This window comes from Equus caballus, chromosome 9 (genome assembly GCF_041296265.1).
Source record: "Equus caballus isolate H_3958 breed thoroughbred chromosome 9, TB-T2T, whole genome shotgun sequence".
NCBI lineage: Eukaryota > Metazoa > Chordata > Mammalia > Perissodactyla > Equidae > Equus > Equus caballus.
In genome coordinates, this window is record NC_091692.1 from 12,776,126 (window position 1) to 12,791,545 (window position 15,420).

Sequence of the window (15,420 nt, forward strand, 5' to 3'; positions counted from 1 at the left end):
TTAAATAGAACTTCTAGAGATGAAGAATGCAATATCTGAAATAAAAAAATATATCCTGGATGGGATTAATAGCAGATAAAATACTGTAGAAGAAAAGAGACTGAGCTTGAATATGTAGGAATAGCAACTATCCAAGATGAAGCAGAGAGTGAAAAAGATTGGAAAAAAAGTGAGCAGAGCATCTGTGAGCTGTTGGACAATCTTAAGTAGTCTAAAATATATGTAAGTAGATTCTCAGGAGAAGGGAGGGGGAACAGGAAAATATTAGAACAAATAATGACTGAAAATGTTTATGTTTCATGCAAGTTATAAACCCATAGGTCTATAAAGATCAGAGAATGTAATTTGGAAGAAACATTTAAAAACCGCAAAAGGCACGTCATAATCAAGTGACTGAAAACCAGTGATAGTGGAAGAAAATCTTAAAAGCAGCCAGAGGAAAAAGATGCATTATGAACAGAGAAATAGAGATGAGAATGACAGAGTTTTTGTTAGAAACTGCAAGTCAGAAGAGTGTGGAGTGACATCTTTAAAATACTGAAAGATAAATACTTGTCAACCTAGAATTCTATTCCCACTAAAAATACTTTTAAAAAGGAAGTGACCTTTTGTTGTGTTTTCGGTTTTTAATTGTGGTAGAATATATATAAAAATGCACCATTTAAACTTTTTTTTTTTTTTTTTTTTTTTTTTTTTGCTGAGAACGATTCACCCTGATGTAACATCTGTTGCCCATCTTCCTCCTTGTTTTGCTTGAGGAAGATTAGCCCTGAGCTAACATCTGTCCCAGTCTTCCTCTAGTTTATATGTGGGTTGCCTCCACAGTGTGGCTGATGAATGGAGTAGGTCCATGCCCAGGATCTGAACCCGCAAACCCAGGCCGCTGAAGTGGAGTGTGCCAAACTTAACCACAGTGCTATGGGGCTGGCCCTGATTTTAACCATTTTCAAATGTATAGTCCTGTGACATTAAGTACATGCACAGTATTCTGCAACCATCACCATCATCCATTTCCAGAACTTTTTGATATTCCCAAACTGAAGTTCTGTACCCATTGAAATGCTCACTTCCCCTCCCCCCAGCAGCCCCTGGCAACCACCATTCTACTTTCTGCCTCTGTGGATTTGATTACCCTGGATATCTCATACAAGTGGAATCATGCAACGTTTGTCCTTTTGTGGACTGGCTTGGTTTACTTAGCCTGTCTTCAAGGTTCACTGATGCTGTAGTATGTGTTGAAATTTCCTTGTTAAGGCTGAATAAATTCTATTCCATTTACGTATATACCACATTTTGTTTATCTGTTTATTTGCTGATGGGCACTTGGGTTGTTTCCACCTTTTGACTGTTGTGAGTAATGCTGCAGTGAGTAAGGGTGTGTAAATACCAGTTCAAGTGCCTGCCCTCAGCTATTCTAGGTATATACCCAGAAGTGAAATTGCTGGATCCTGTGGTAATTCTATGTTTAATTACTGTTTTCCATAGTATCTACACTTTTCACATTCCCACCAGGAATGAACAAAGGCTCCAAGTTCCACACACCCTCATCCATGCTTATTTTCTGTTTTGCTGTTGGCCACCCTTATATAAGTGAAGCTGTATCTCTGAGTGGTTTTGATTTGCATTTCTCTGATGATTAGTACTGTTGAGCATCTTTTCATTTGCTTGTTGGTCATTTGTATATCATCTTTGGAGAAATGTCTAGTCAAGTTCTTTGCCCATTTTTTGATTTATTTTCTTTTGAGATGTGAGAGTTCTTTATATATTTTAGATATTAATCACTTATCAGATATATGATTTGTAAAGGAAGTTACTTTTGAGAGAAGCAAAATCTGAGGGCACTCATTTTCAGCAGACTTCCACTGCAAGAAGTCCTTTTTCCCCCCATGTGGTCTATTTTATTATATTTTTAATTTTTAAAATTTTTATTATTTTTTTGCGAAGATTAGCCCTGAGCTAACATCCACTACCAATCCTCCTCTTTTTGCTGAGCAAGACAGGCCCTGAGTGAACATCTGTGCCCATCTTCCTCTATTTTATATGTGGGACGCCTGCCACAGCATGGCTAGACAAGTGGTGCATAGGTCCGCACCCAGGATCTGAACTCACAAACCCCAGGCTGCTGAAGCAGAACACTGCACCACCAGGCCAGCCCCTGCAAGAAGTCTTAAAGGAAGTTCTTTAGGCAGAAGGAAAACACTAAAAGATAGAAATTTGGATCTTTGAAAAGGAATGAAGAATGCAAGAAATGATAAAATATGATAAAATACATTTTCTTCATTTTTAATCTTTTCAAAAGATAATTGACTAATGCAAAGATAGCAATGATTTACAGGCTTATAACACACATAGAAATAATTGGTAGATGTCAATAGGATAAAGAATGGAGCAGAGGAAAGGAAAATATAGTATTAGGTGCTTATGCCATACACGAAGTGGTATAGTGTTTATTTGATGGTAGGCTGTGTATATTTTAGAGCAATTGCTATAAAAGAAAATAAAAATAACTTATAAACCCACAGGGGAGATGAAATTAAATACTAAAAAATAATCAGTCCGAAAGAAGGTAGGTAAAGATGAAAAAGGGAACAAACAACAGGTGGGACAAAAAATAGTAAAATTGTAGATTTAAATCTAACTATTTTGATAGTCACATTAAATATAAATGATCTAAACACTCCAATTAAAAGGCAAAGACTGGCTAGAAAAGCAATGCCTAATTATATGATATCTACAAGAAACTCTCTTTAAATGTAAAGATAAAGATAGATTAAAAGTACAAGGATGGCCTACATCTAGCTCATGTGAAATTACAGGGACTGTGTCTATCCTCCTCCTGAAACACTCTCCCTGTCCCCCACAAAAGAGACAAAATACACAAAAACAACAGTTCTCAAGACATGGGACATGAGGCAGTGATGGTCAGTGATCCCTGAGTGATGAGAAACAGATGAGGTAAGCCCTGCGCTTGCCCCAGTCTACTGCATTGAGAGACTTTCCAGGTCGTGGCACAGAGAGTGAGAACTGATGTGTGGAACTTGGCATATTCCCCAGGTTGAGCAGATGTTGCTGCTCTGAAACAGACTAGCAAATTATAAATGCAAGACTTGAAAGGAGCAAACTATTTCCAAGTCACTTATCTGTATCCCAGAACAAAGTTCAAGAAAATTTATAGGAATGGGAAATAATCTAGCTCACAAGAAGTTAAAATTCTCAGTGTCTCATTCAGTTAAAGATTCCGTTATATGCTCAGGAGCATAACAACATGACCTATGATCAGGAGAATAATCAATAACTCAAAACTGACAGAGGACAGAATTAACAGAGGTTATTAAAACCAGTTGTTATAACTGTATTTCATAAGTTCAGAAAGTTAGAGACGTGGAAGCTTCAAAAAGACCCATGTAGGACTTGTAAAGATGAAAACTACACCTGAGATGTAAAATATGCTCAAAAAGATTAATGGCAGATTAGATACGGCAGAAAAAAGATTAGTGAACTTGAAGGCATAGCAATAGAAACCATGCAGAATGAACCATACAGAGAAAAAAGAATTAAAAAAAAGTAGAGAACATCAGTGAGCTGTGAGATACCTTCAAACAACCAAACATGTGAGTGACTACAGTTCCTGAAGGAGGCAGGGGTACAAAAAAATATGTCAAGGAATAATGACCAGAAACTTTTCAAATAAGTTTCATTAAGATGAAATCATAAACTTGCATATCAAGTTATTCAGTGAATTCTGAGTATAAGAAACATAAAGGAAGCAACACCAAGGTTCATCAAAATCAAATTGCTGAATCCAACTGATAAACAGAAAAACAGAGAAAAAAGACATGGTCATGTTACATGCATAGGAACAAAGATAAAGATGATGCTAGATTTGTTGTCAGAAACAATATCAGCAGAAAAACAGTGGAGTAACATCTTTAAGGTACTGAAAGATGAAAAGTGTTAACCTAGAATTCTATATCTGACAAAAATACGTTTCAGAAACAAAGATGAAAAAAAGACGTTTTCAGATACAGGAAAGATGAAGGAGCCCGTCACTAACACTCTCCCACTTCAGGAAAATTTTAAAGTATGTCCTTCAGGCAGCAGGAAAATGATACCACTTGAAAAAAGAAAAAAGAGCAACAGAAGTGGTAACTACTTAGGTAAATATGTAAGATTTTTTTTTATTAGCTTAATATCTTTTAAAGGTAATTGTTTAAAGCAAAAATATTAACAGGATATTGTGTGGTTTATAACATACATAAGAGTAAAGTGCATGATAATGGCAGCTTGAAGGCTGAGGGAAATCTGCAAGTACATTAAGATTCCTGGGCTCTGTGTTAGGTGGTATTACAGAACCTAGAGGTAGACTGATAAGTTAAAAGTTGTAATATAAACTCTAAAGCAGCCACTAAAATGGCAAAACAAAGAGTTATAAGCCAAAAAACATAGTCTTGCACTACATAGCAATGTTTTGGTCCATGATGGACTGCATATATGATGATGGTCCCATAAAATTAGCACCACGTAGCTTAGGTTTGTGTAAGTATGCTCTGTGCTGCTCATGCAACGACGAAATCGCCTAACGACGCATTTCTTAGAACGTATCTCTAAGTGATGAGTGACTGTAGATAGAATTGAATCATACCAAATAATCCAGCAGAAGCCGTAAACAGATGAAAACGGGAACAAAGACCAGATAGGACAAATATAAAACAAATAAGATGATAGACTCAAACCTAATGATATGAATAATCACGCTATGTGTAAGTAGTCTAAACACCCCAATTTAAAGGCCGAGATTGAATAAAAAAGCAAGATCCAACAGTGTATTTGCCTTAAGAAGCACTTTAACTATAAACACAAGTAGGTTAAAAGTAAAAGAATGGAAAGATACAACATGCTAACCTAGTTGAAAGAAACTTGGAGTGGTTTTGTTAATATCGCACACAGTAGATTTCAGAGCAAGGAATATGACCTGGGATACAGGTCATTTCATAACAATAAAAGGATCAATTAATTAAGAGGACTTAACAATGCGAAATGTTTATGCACCTAATAACAGAGCTTCAAAACACACAAAGCAAAAACTAATAGAGATGCAGGGAAAAATTCACAATTATGGTTAGAGATTTTAGTAACTCCTCTCAATAATTGATATAACAAGTGGACAGAAAATTACCAAAGATCTACAGTTGTGTGCCACATAACTATGTTTCAGTTAATGACGGACCGCATATACGACAGTGGTCCCATAAGATTAGTACTACATAGCCTAGGTGTGTAGTAGGCTGTATCATCTAGGTTTGTGTAAGTGCACTCTCTGATGTTTGCATTATGACGGAATTGCCTAACAATGCATTTCTCAGAATGTATCCTTGTCGTTTAGTGATGCATGACTGTATAAAAAAGTTGTTTCTATACACTAGCAAGGAACCATCAGAAACTGAAATAAAAAATGCCTTTTACAATAGTATCAAAAATGTGCAATACTTATGGCTAAGTCTAACAAAACAAGTTAAAGAAAACAGAATTACAAAATACTGCTGAGAGAAATTAATGCTTAAATAAATTGAGAGACACAGTTCATCTTCATTATTCATAGATTCTCACTTGGGAGTTGGTCTCTTCGCTAAAATTTGTTTGTAACCCCCAAGTCAAAAATTGCAGTACGTCGAGTTCAATTTTAATAAATCAATGATATACATTAAGTAATGGGTCTTTAACCAGAAACATACAAAACAAGGTCATGTATTTATTGGCTGACAAAAGTGTTATAACCAGAGTTTGCCAAGGACTTAACCCTGTATTTTCCATAGAAGCGGTTATTCAGTAATCGCTAATTCACCATTCGTGGATTCGTTATAGAATATAACTATCATTGAGATGTCACCTCAGTAATGAGAGCTGACTATATCCTGTGCATGGGGTGGAAGACTCAACTTTGTTAAAATGTTGATTTTCACCAAATTAATCTGCAGAATTCAAGGGAATTCTACTCTAATCCTTGCAGGCATTTTTGCCTAAAAGAAGATTCACGTGGAAATGCGAGAACCTATAGTGGCCAAACAACTGTGAAGAAGAACAACGTTGGTGGCCTGCACTACCTAATTTCAAAATTATTACAAGGCTACAGTAAAAACAGCATTGGCATAAAATAGACAAATAGATCAATGGAACAGAATAGGTAGTCCAGGAGTAAACCTGCTTTGTATAGATAGCTTTTTGACAAAACCATAAAAGCAGTACAGTGGAAAAAAATGTAGCCTTTTCCACAAGTAGTGTTAAAACATTGGATGTTGAAAAACAAAAAACAAAATTGGCTTCATACCTTGCACCATATGCAAAAACTATTACAAAATGGCTCAGAGACCTAAATTTGCAAGCTGAAACTGTTAAGTTTATAGAAGAAAACATAGGAGAAAATCTTTGAGACTGCAACTAGGTAGTGATTTCTTGGATACAACACAGTCCATAAATGAACAAATTGATAAATTAGATGTTATTAAAATTAAAGTCTGCTGTTCAAAAGACACCAGTAAGAGAATGAAAAGAGATGCCACATACTGGGAAAAACTCTTTGCTAAGCATATACCTAATTAATAACTTGTATTTAGAATATATAAGGAACTCTTCAAATAAAAAAAGAAATAACCCAATTAAAAATGGGTAAAATATTCAGATAGATACTTCACTACAGGATATATAAGGATAGCATATACACAAAAGGATGCTCCACATCATTAGTCATTAGGGAAATGCAAATTAAAACTATAGGATACCATTACACAGCTATTAGAAGGGCTAAAGTTATGAAGATGGACCATACCAACAACAAACAACAAACCCATTGGCTGAGGCCACACTGTGTTTTAGCAGTGTTTAAATCCCAAGGTGGCTTTATATGGAAAAGTCAGAGATCGTAGGCATGACACATGGCCTGCTTTGATCAGGTCCTTGAGCATCTTCTTTCCGTTTTTCAGAACCTTGATGGCACTGTCAAGACTAGAAAGGACAATGGCAATTAGAGTCTAAGGCTTTATGAAGCACTCCCTACTTTTGGCATGGCTTTGTAAAATGATCTTTTAAATATAAAAGTTACACGTATTAATTGTAAAAAACTAAAACAGTGTAGTACTTCAAAGTAGAAAGTGAGGACGCCCTGCCACCAGTCTCTCTTCCCCTTTAATACAGGCACATGGTTGATTTAAAGAAAAATAAATCAGACAATAAGCTGTTAGAACTTTTTTCCATTCAGCATTTTGTCATGTTTTCCCATGTCAGAACGTAAGCGCTGTACCTCATTCTCTTTTTAAAGCTGCGTAGTCCATTGTAGTTTATTTAACTGGTCAGTTATTGATGGATAAATATTTAGCTTGTTTATAGGTCTTGCTATTGTGATCTTGCTGCGTGGATTTTCGTTGTGTTATATCCGATGCAGGTCTTCCTGTAGAATGAATACTAGATGTGTAATTGCTTTTTTTTTTTTTTTTTAAAGATTTTATTTTTTTCTTTTTCTCCCCAAAGCCCCCCGGTACATAGTTGTGTATTCTTCGTTGTGGGTTCTTCTAGTTGTGGCATGTGGGACGCTGCCTCAGCGTGGTCTGACGAGCAGTGCCACGTCCACGCCCAGGATTCGAACTAACGAAACACTGGGCCGCCTGCAGCGGAGCGCGCGAACTTAACCACTCGTCCACGGGGCCAGACCCGTGTAATTGCTTTTTTAAAGATAGATGCAATCGAAACTCTGATCAGTATTGCCGGATTGCCCACCAAAAAGTTTGTACTAATTTATGTTTGCATCAATAGAGTCTGCACCCATTTCCCCGTGTCCTCGCCAATACTTAGCATGATCATTTTTTCATCTTTATCAGTTTAATGGGGGTAAATTATATCTCACTGGAATTTGAATTTTTTTCTTTAAACTTTAGTTTTTTCCACAGATGTTTTTACTCAATAAATTATATTATGTGAATTGATTATGCACACATTTGCCCTTTTTTCTATTGGATTTTTTAAAAAAAAATTGATTTATGTCATCTTCATGTTTTATGGATGTTGACAGTTTTTCCTCGGACGTGGCGAGTATTTCTCTCCCAGTTTGTGGACTGTCTTTTAGCATCATTTATGATGTGTTGTGCTCTACAGAAGTTTTACATTTTTTGTGTTGTTAAATCCGTCAGTTTATCCCATTATTGCTTTTAGGTTTCTCTTCTTATCTAGAAAAGCCTTCTGTGTTACAGGATTATGACAGATATTTACCCACGTTTTCTTGTGCTTTTGTTATATTTTTATGTTTTGCATTTTAATACTCCTGGAATTTATTTTGTGTTTATATGAGATAGAAACTTTAATTTTTTCCTAATTAATTGGCAATTATAAGAGAGCAGTTTGATACTTGGGTAGTGATTTACTTGGACATCCGTAGGTTATGGTCTGATCTGAAATTAGAAGGTTTATTCCAGTTATAGGTACGGACAGTCACGTTTCTCCTGGAGGCGAGAGCCTGTGAAGGGAAATTCCTTTGCTCTTTTGACTCTGTTTTCTTTCTTTTTGTTTTACTTGGGAATTAGGATGAGTCCCTTCCAATAGCAGGTAGTAGGGAAAGGGGAGCCAGCAAAGAGACGTAGAAACTGTCCAAGTCATTTCTGGGACCAGAGATGGAAACGGATCCTTCTGTGGAGAGACTTGCCTTGGCAGGTGAGGTGGACTGACTTTGCAGCAACGACTCTGGCTGTAGTTTAACCACCTTAACGATGTTGCTACTCTAAGTTCTGGCTTAGGAAACGTTTGGTGTTTGGTGGATTCTGGTCACATAGTTTTTCCTGCTGTTTCCTCCTGTGCATTCTATATTCTGCTAATGATCTGCTTGCATCCACCAGAATGTGATGTGTTTTCTGTGCTTTCTCCTGCATGTGTGCTCTGGAAAAGCTTCGACTGTCTTCCTCTCTTCTTCCCTTGCTAACTTGGTGAACCCCTACTTTCCGTAACTAATCTAATCACTGCGTCTTGAAACCCGCCTTTGAACATCCCCTTCAGCTGAGCCCCCTGTAACAGCCTTACCATAGCACTTACCCTATTGTCGTTTATTGTATCTGTTTATTCTGTGTGTCTCTTTCTTCTCCCAGACTGTGAGCTCCTTTGGGACAGGGATTTTGCTGTTGATTGAAAACTGTGAGCTACAGTATTTTGGTATAGTTTGAAGATTCAAGTCCCAGAGAGTCCAGGACATTTTATGACGATATCAAAATAGAGTATATCTTGAAAAATAGAGTTTATCTTTGTTTTGTTGAGTGTGCAGATTCTATATTATAAATAACTATTTACCAGTGTTACTTATCAAAGATATGGAGAGTTACATGTAAACAAATTTCATATCAACAAAGGTGGAATATTTCCTAACACAAATATGAGAAATCTTAAATATAATTTATATATCATACTTGGGAAGTTTTCAGTGGAAAGAGACTTATGATGTTATAAGTTAGTGGAAAAAATAATAACAAATATATACTTTTTGCAGAATATTGAAGTATATTTGTATGAATAAAATAAACTTATCCTAACAGAACATTTTTTTTTTTTTTTTTTTTTTTTTTTTTTTTTTAAGATTTTATTTTTTTCCTTTTTCTCCCCAAAGCCCCCCGGTACATAGTTGTATATTCTTCGTTGTGGGTCCTTCTAGTTGTGGCATGTGGGACGCTGCCTCAGCGTGGTTTGATGAGCAGTGCCATGTCCGCGCCCAGGATTCGAACCAACGAAACACTGGGCCACCTGCAGCGGAGAGCGCAAACTTAACCACTCGGCCACGGGGCCAGCCCCCTAACAGAACATTTTAACTCAGAATATTTTAGCTTAGAAAGCCGTGAAAAAAAAGTTTATAAAACCATATTACCGTTTTCATATTTAATAGTGTTTTAACAAATTGTCGATCATCAGAATAATCACTCTTATCATTGTTAACAGTGTCTTGCATCATCTCTTTCAACCAATACCGTCATCCAGTAATATAAAAACTATCATTTCTATTTTACTGTCTAGGAAAGTGAGATTAAGTACTTTCTCAAGGTCACATAGATATCAGTAAGTGGCAGATATATCCAAAACAGGCTCTTAAACGTCATATGGCATTTGCTCTCTCAAAAGCAAAGGCTTAGATTGTGAAATCAGTTATCATTAATTTTATTTACTTCTAAGTAAGTGTCTGCTATTCTAGCCACCAAATTGACTTGAACCCTATTTTAGAAAATGTTCACTGAGGGATTCTTAGATCTCTTGAAAATGTATTCCTATGCAGCAGTGTATATATTTCTCACTTTTTGCGCTGTTGACTTTCTTAAAAAGTTATATATAAGTTGTGTTTATAGATCTCAGTTTTTATAGACCATTTTGTTTTATAATTTTGTAGATGCTTTTCAAAATTTTGGTTTAATTTTTAAATTATTACTCTTTCGCTGAGCTCTGTCCACTCGTTAATACTCATAAGACTTCTGATTAAATAGAGGAACGGCTATTTAAAATAAAATTTTAATCATTTTGTAAAATAAAACATTTCAACTAGAACTAATTATTTTTAAATTTACCAACTTTAAACGTTTGGATTTTACTCATAAAGTTTTATCAGAGTGAGATTTTGCATATATTTTGCACACCTTTCACACCAAGACTTCAGTCACTTCTTAAATCCGTTATTGAATTCCATTAGTGGATTCCATGAATCAGTTATTGAATTCGTGTTATTTTTATGAAGCAGAAAGTCAAAATTAACTATGTTTATCACCATGTTATTAGTTAGCACTTTCTTTAAACGATTTAGATCAGATTTTCTTACTAAACAAGTTTACAGAGCCATAAACATACTATTTTAATCAATTTGATATATTTAAAATCTATGCTATTGAAATTTTTCTTACTATAAACTTGTCACATTATGCTTGCTATGCTCCTAATATTTTTTGCATCATAGCAGGTAAATATGCAGCATTGCTGAGTTATGAAAATTCTACAGTAGCAGTATAAATGCTGTTTTAGTGTTACGCAAAATTTTCTGATTTTTACCAGGCTTTAATATTTTCTTATTTTTAACAAATTGTCATTTCTCTTTTGCCTTTTGATATTCAAGTAGCTCTGTTATCTGTTGTACTTAAGTATTTAATGCCGTGGTATGCAAGGACCAAAATTGATTATAGCCCCGGATCACCTTGTCTTTTATATAATGACTGACTTTCTGGTGCAATTTATAAAATGTTTATTTGAATGAATGCACAATGGAATAAGTAAAATGCACGTTTCCTTAAACCTCTCTTGACCTACTCTTGTCTGTGCTGTTCAAAAAAGTAATAATTACCAGGTTTTTTTTGTTTGTTTGCAGGCCATTTGGAATGGTTTAATTGTAGTATCAGCTGTCAGCTGTATTGGTCCCACAACTGGTTGCTTAGATTCTCTTTCCTTTTATTTATACCTTACTAGGTATTTATGTAGTGTTCTTATGAAATAATTTCTTACTCATAATGATAGTGATCAAGTCATTGTACCAAACTATTGGTCCTGTAAAGAGTGTTAAAAAGTTAAAAAATGCTATTTTCTACATTAAACCTTGCCATAGAAAGTTTGTAGATGAAGTTCCTGAAACTAGCTGTTTCCGTTCATATAATGTATTCTCCATACATTGTGACCACAGTTTCACTGAGCAGGAAGTAACCCATTTGCATGTTTTAAGCTTAGGTTTTAAAGTGGTTTTTGGCAGTGCTTAATGGGAGATGAAAGAAAAACTAAAAAGCAGTTAAATGTGTCTATAAATGAGATGAACAAAAAATACAGGATTAAAATAATTTAATATAGTATTAGGAAAATATTCCACAGCTGTAATAATAATTGCAGTAGAATTTAGAATACCATACGTTTAAAAACCTTAACTTCCTAACAACCTGGGAGTTAAGTAGGATAGATTTATTACCTTTATTTTACAGATAAAGAATAGAAGTCTTAGTAAACTTAAGTAAAAATCATTAAGACTTTGCAGGTTAGCAAAGGATTCCTTAAGGCATAAAAAGCACAGGCTATAAAAGAAAAAATTGATAAATGTAATACGTAAAATAATAGAAAAAAGGACGCAAGCAGTTCACAGAGGAGGAAACCTGAATGATCAATAACATGTAAGAAGATGATTAGCCTCACTAGTAATCTAGGTGTGCAAATTAAAATTATAGTGGGCAAAACAAAAAACAATAGTGGGATACAAGTTGTCAAACGTCAAATTGTCAGAAATTAAAATCACACGGCATGTTTCAAGGTCAAGAGGAGGTGGTAGTTCTCATGCTGCCGGGGAAGGTGATTTGGTACAACCGTCCCGAGTACCATTTGGCAGCGTGTTTTTGCTTGCGAGAGTGAAGCATTGGAAGCAGCCTAAACGTCTGCCGATAGGGGAGTGGATTAAAAAACTGATAGGATATTGTGATGGAAATTATACAGCGGTCAGAAGTAGTGCACTGGATCTATGTAAGTTGCAATCTCAAAAACATAGTGAGTGAAGAAAGACAATTGCGAAAATATATTTATTATAGTACTATTTATGTGACTACAAAACCACATATATCAAGACTATGTATTTCTTCATGGATATACATGCATGCATATAAATGTATTTTAAAATATCCCAGAGGGATATAGTCTAAATTTGTATAGTTTCTGGAAAAGATAAAGGTAACGTAACTGGAATGTAATACTGTTTTGTTTTTTTTTAAGTAAGACAACGCAAACATGGAAAATGTTAATTTCGGTTCTGAGTGGTAAGAATATAGGCGTTTGTTAAATTATTCCTTCTACTTCTCTTAACATTTCATAACAAAAGGAAGCTTCTAAAAAATAGTTGGAAGAGCTGGTAGTTAAACTTAGGACTTGATTCCCAAGTCTAGAGCTTTTTCAATTAATATGCTGCCTCAAAGTGAGAAGTTAAAAAAGTAAGATCAAATGATAGAAAAAAGTAGACAAAATTTATTTTTACATTAAGAAGAATCAGGAGAATTTTGTGTTTATGCTAAAATTTTTTCATAGAAAAAGAAAGTTACAAGATAAATTAAAAATTATTGCAATCTTATATTATTTTAAAATATAAGCATGCTATTATTATATATATGTATAGGTACTTAGGGAAAAAGTTACCTTAGGGAAAAAGTTACCTTAATTTATTGTTTAAAATGTGATACTTAATTCTGTTGCATGTAATGAAAGACATTTAGATGGTTTGAATTTTTTATATAAAATTCATGAAAATAATTTAATCCAAATATACAATCTGACTTCAATCTAAAAAAGTCAAAACTAGCTTTTCTTCCATTTTGTAAAGTCATTCTTCACAAAAACTTTACAGCCTTTTTATTTACAGCTTCTCTCCAAGATAAAATGGCAAATCCCAAAGAGAAAACTCCAATGTGTCTGGTAAATGAGTTAGCCCGTTTCAATAGAGTCCAACCCCAGTATAAACTTCTGAGAGAAAGAGGGCCCGCTCATTCGAAGGTAAGGTTATGAAGAGAGGTGGTGAGACATGCTTTCAAAGTCTATCAGATTTATCCTCTCAGGGTTTAACTGTGCTGCTTTTTTGGGGGCGGGGGCAGCGGATGGCCTGAAAGCTCTTAGTTCTATATGAAAAATATTTTGAAGTCTGTACTAAACAATTTTATAGCTCATTTTGGTTTACAAAGCTCTTTCAGATACAGTGCTTCACAGAAGTCTTCACAAAACACAACATATGGATTTTTGACTTCCATTTTGTTAATTAAGAAACTCAGGCACAGAAAAGTTAAGTCACTTGCTTAATAGTTCGTAAGTGCCAGTGCCAACACTTAAGTATGTGTTCCTTGGCTCCCAAGTACAGTGCTTGTTCCATTAAGTTGTAACTGCTAAAGTGAAAATGGAGACAGAGCAAATACACCGGTGATTACCTAGTGAGACATCATTTTCATTGTGAGGTGTAATTCTAAGATTCATCATTTATAAAAGTCTCAAATACCAGTATTATTATTTATGCAATCACTTATAACATTGTTCTTTTAAATGGAAAAGCAATTTATATTTATATACAGGCACACCTCGTTTTATCGCGTTTCACTTTAATGTGCTTTGCAGATATTGCATTTTTTACAAGACCTTCCACCAGCAAAAAGATTACAACCTGCTGAAGGCTCAGATTGTGATTAGCATTTTTTAGCAATAAAGTATTTTTTAATTAAGGTATGTACATTGTTTTTTTGAGATATAATGCTATTGCACACCAAATAGACTACAGTATAGTGTAAACATAACTTTTATATGCACTGGGAAACCAGAACATCTGTGACGTGCTTTATTGTGATATCCACTTTATTGCAGTGGTCTGGAACTGAACCCGCAATATCTCTGAGTTGTGCCTGTATACTCTCATATGTATACATTTACGTATGCATGTAAAAAGAACATGAGCTCTATTCATGTGTTTTTGAAAATCTCAGTTATGCACAAAACTCCTTGGTACATTTTTAATCTTGGATATTGGAGATTATAATACTGATTATAAATTTTTGTATACAGTGTGGAAACAATTGATTCTGTAAAAGTTGGTTCATCTTCATAAAGCAACTGGCTGTTGTATTATTTAATTGTTTTCTAGCATCTCCTTCAAAGAAGGAAAATAAGATGAAACAAATCTGTCAACTTTGTTCCCTCTTAGAGGCTTTTATGAAGGATTTCTGGGCAACAGTTTAATTTGTTTATCATGTCTTTTGTGCAGAGCGAAAGGTTGTGGTCTTGTTCTACCTGTCTAGTCATATATCTTGACTCTCTTTCATACGCATTGTCAGACTCATTGCATACTCATTCTCTTTATGCCCTTAGTCATGTTGAACTGTTTGCATTTCTTAGAATATTTCTTTTCTGCCTTTGCTTATGTTGCATTGTCTGTCTGCCTTGAAGGTCCTTCTGCCCTTACTCGTTTTTGAACACTCAGCTCACATATCACATCTTCCAAACCTCTATGAAACTCCTCTGATCCCTCCACGGGGTCTCCAGCAGGCCCCGCTTTTCTCAGTTGTTGTGAGTAGTACTGTGCTGTAGTACAGTGATATATGTTGGTCATTACTGTTGTACTGGACTGAGCTTATTTAGGGGTAATAAATATTTTATTCTTCTCTATTTTAAGGTTCTTCTAGTATATGTCCTCTTTGTGCCTCATTGCCAGTTCCAGGTAGTGTTCTTCCTTGAGATAACCCCCAGCTTTGAATTTCATGTTAATAGCCGCCCCTCATGATAGTCATTTGCTAACCTCTGGGTAATCATCACACCACTCATGGCTCACTTTTCCTCTCTCTAACACTCCTTCTGTTTTAAGTTTTGGTGATTTTAGTGTCTGAATATATGATTGTTCCAACATGCTGACTTTTCAGTTTCTTGCAC

The 15,420-nt window shown here is 35.1% G+C and overlaps 1 protein-coding gene across 50 annotated transcripts in view; it reads left to right on the forward strand.

The window, feature by feature from the left end:
- Positions 1 to 15,420, forward strand: part of STAU2 (staufen double-stranded RNA binding protein 2) — a 298,725-nt gene that overhangs the window by 18,430 nt on the left and 264,875 nt on the right. For 17 of the 50 annotated variants that reach the window (XR_011421546.1, XR_011421544.1, XR_011421547.1 and 14 more), the window contains 2 exons: positions 8,568 to 8,694; positions 13,379 to 13,509. The exons of 13 other annotated variants lie outside the window; for them this stretch is intronic. Coding sequence is in view for 30 of the 37 variants with exons in the window: in XM_070222151.1 (XP_070078252.1) it covers positions 8,655 to 8,694; positions 13,379 to 13,509 (171 nt within the window). In the remaining 7 variants the exon portion in view is untranslated. Of the gene's footprint in view, positions 1 to 3,993; positions 4,158 to 8,567; positions 8,695 to 13,363; positions 13,510 to 15,420 lie in introns of all 50 variants that reach the window. 20 more of the 50 variants (XR_011421549.1, XR_011421550.1, XM_070222146.1 and 17 more) reach the window with 4 other exon arrangements.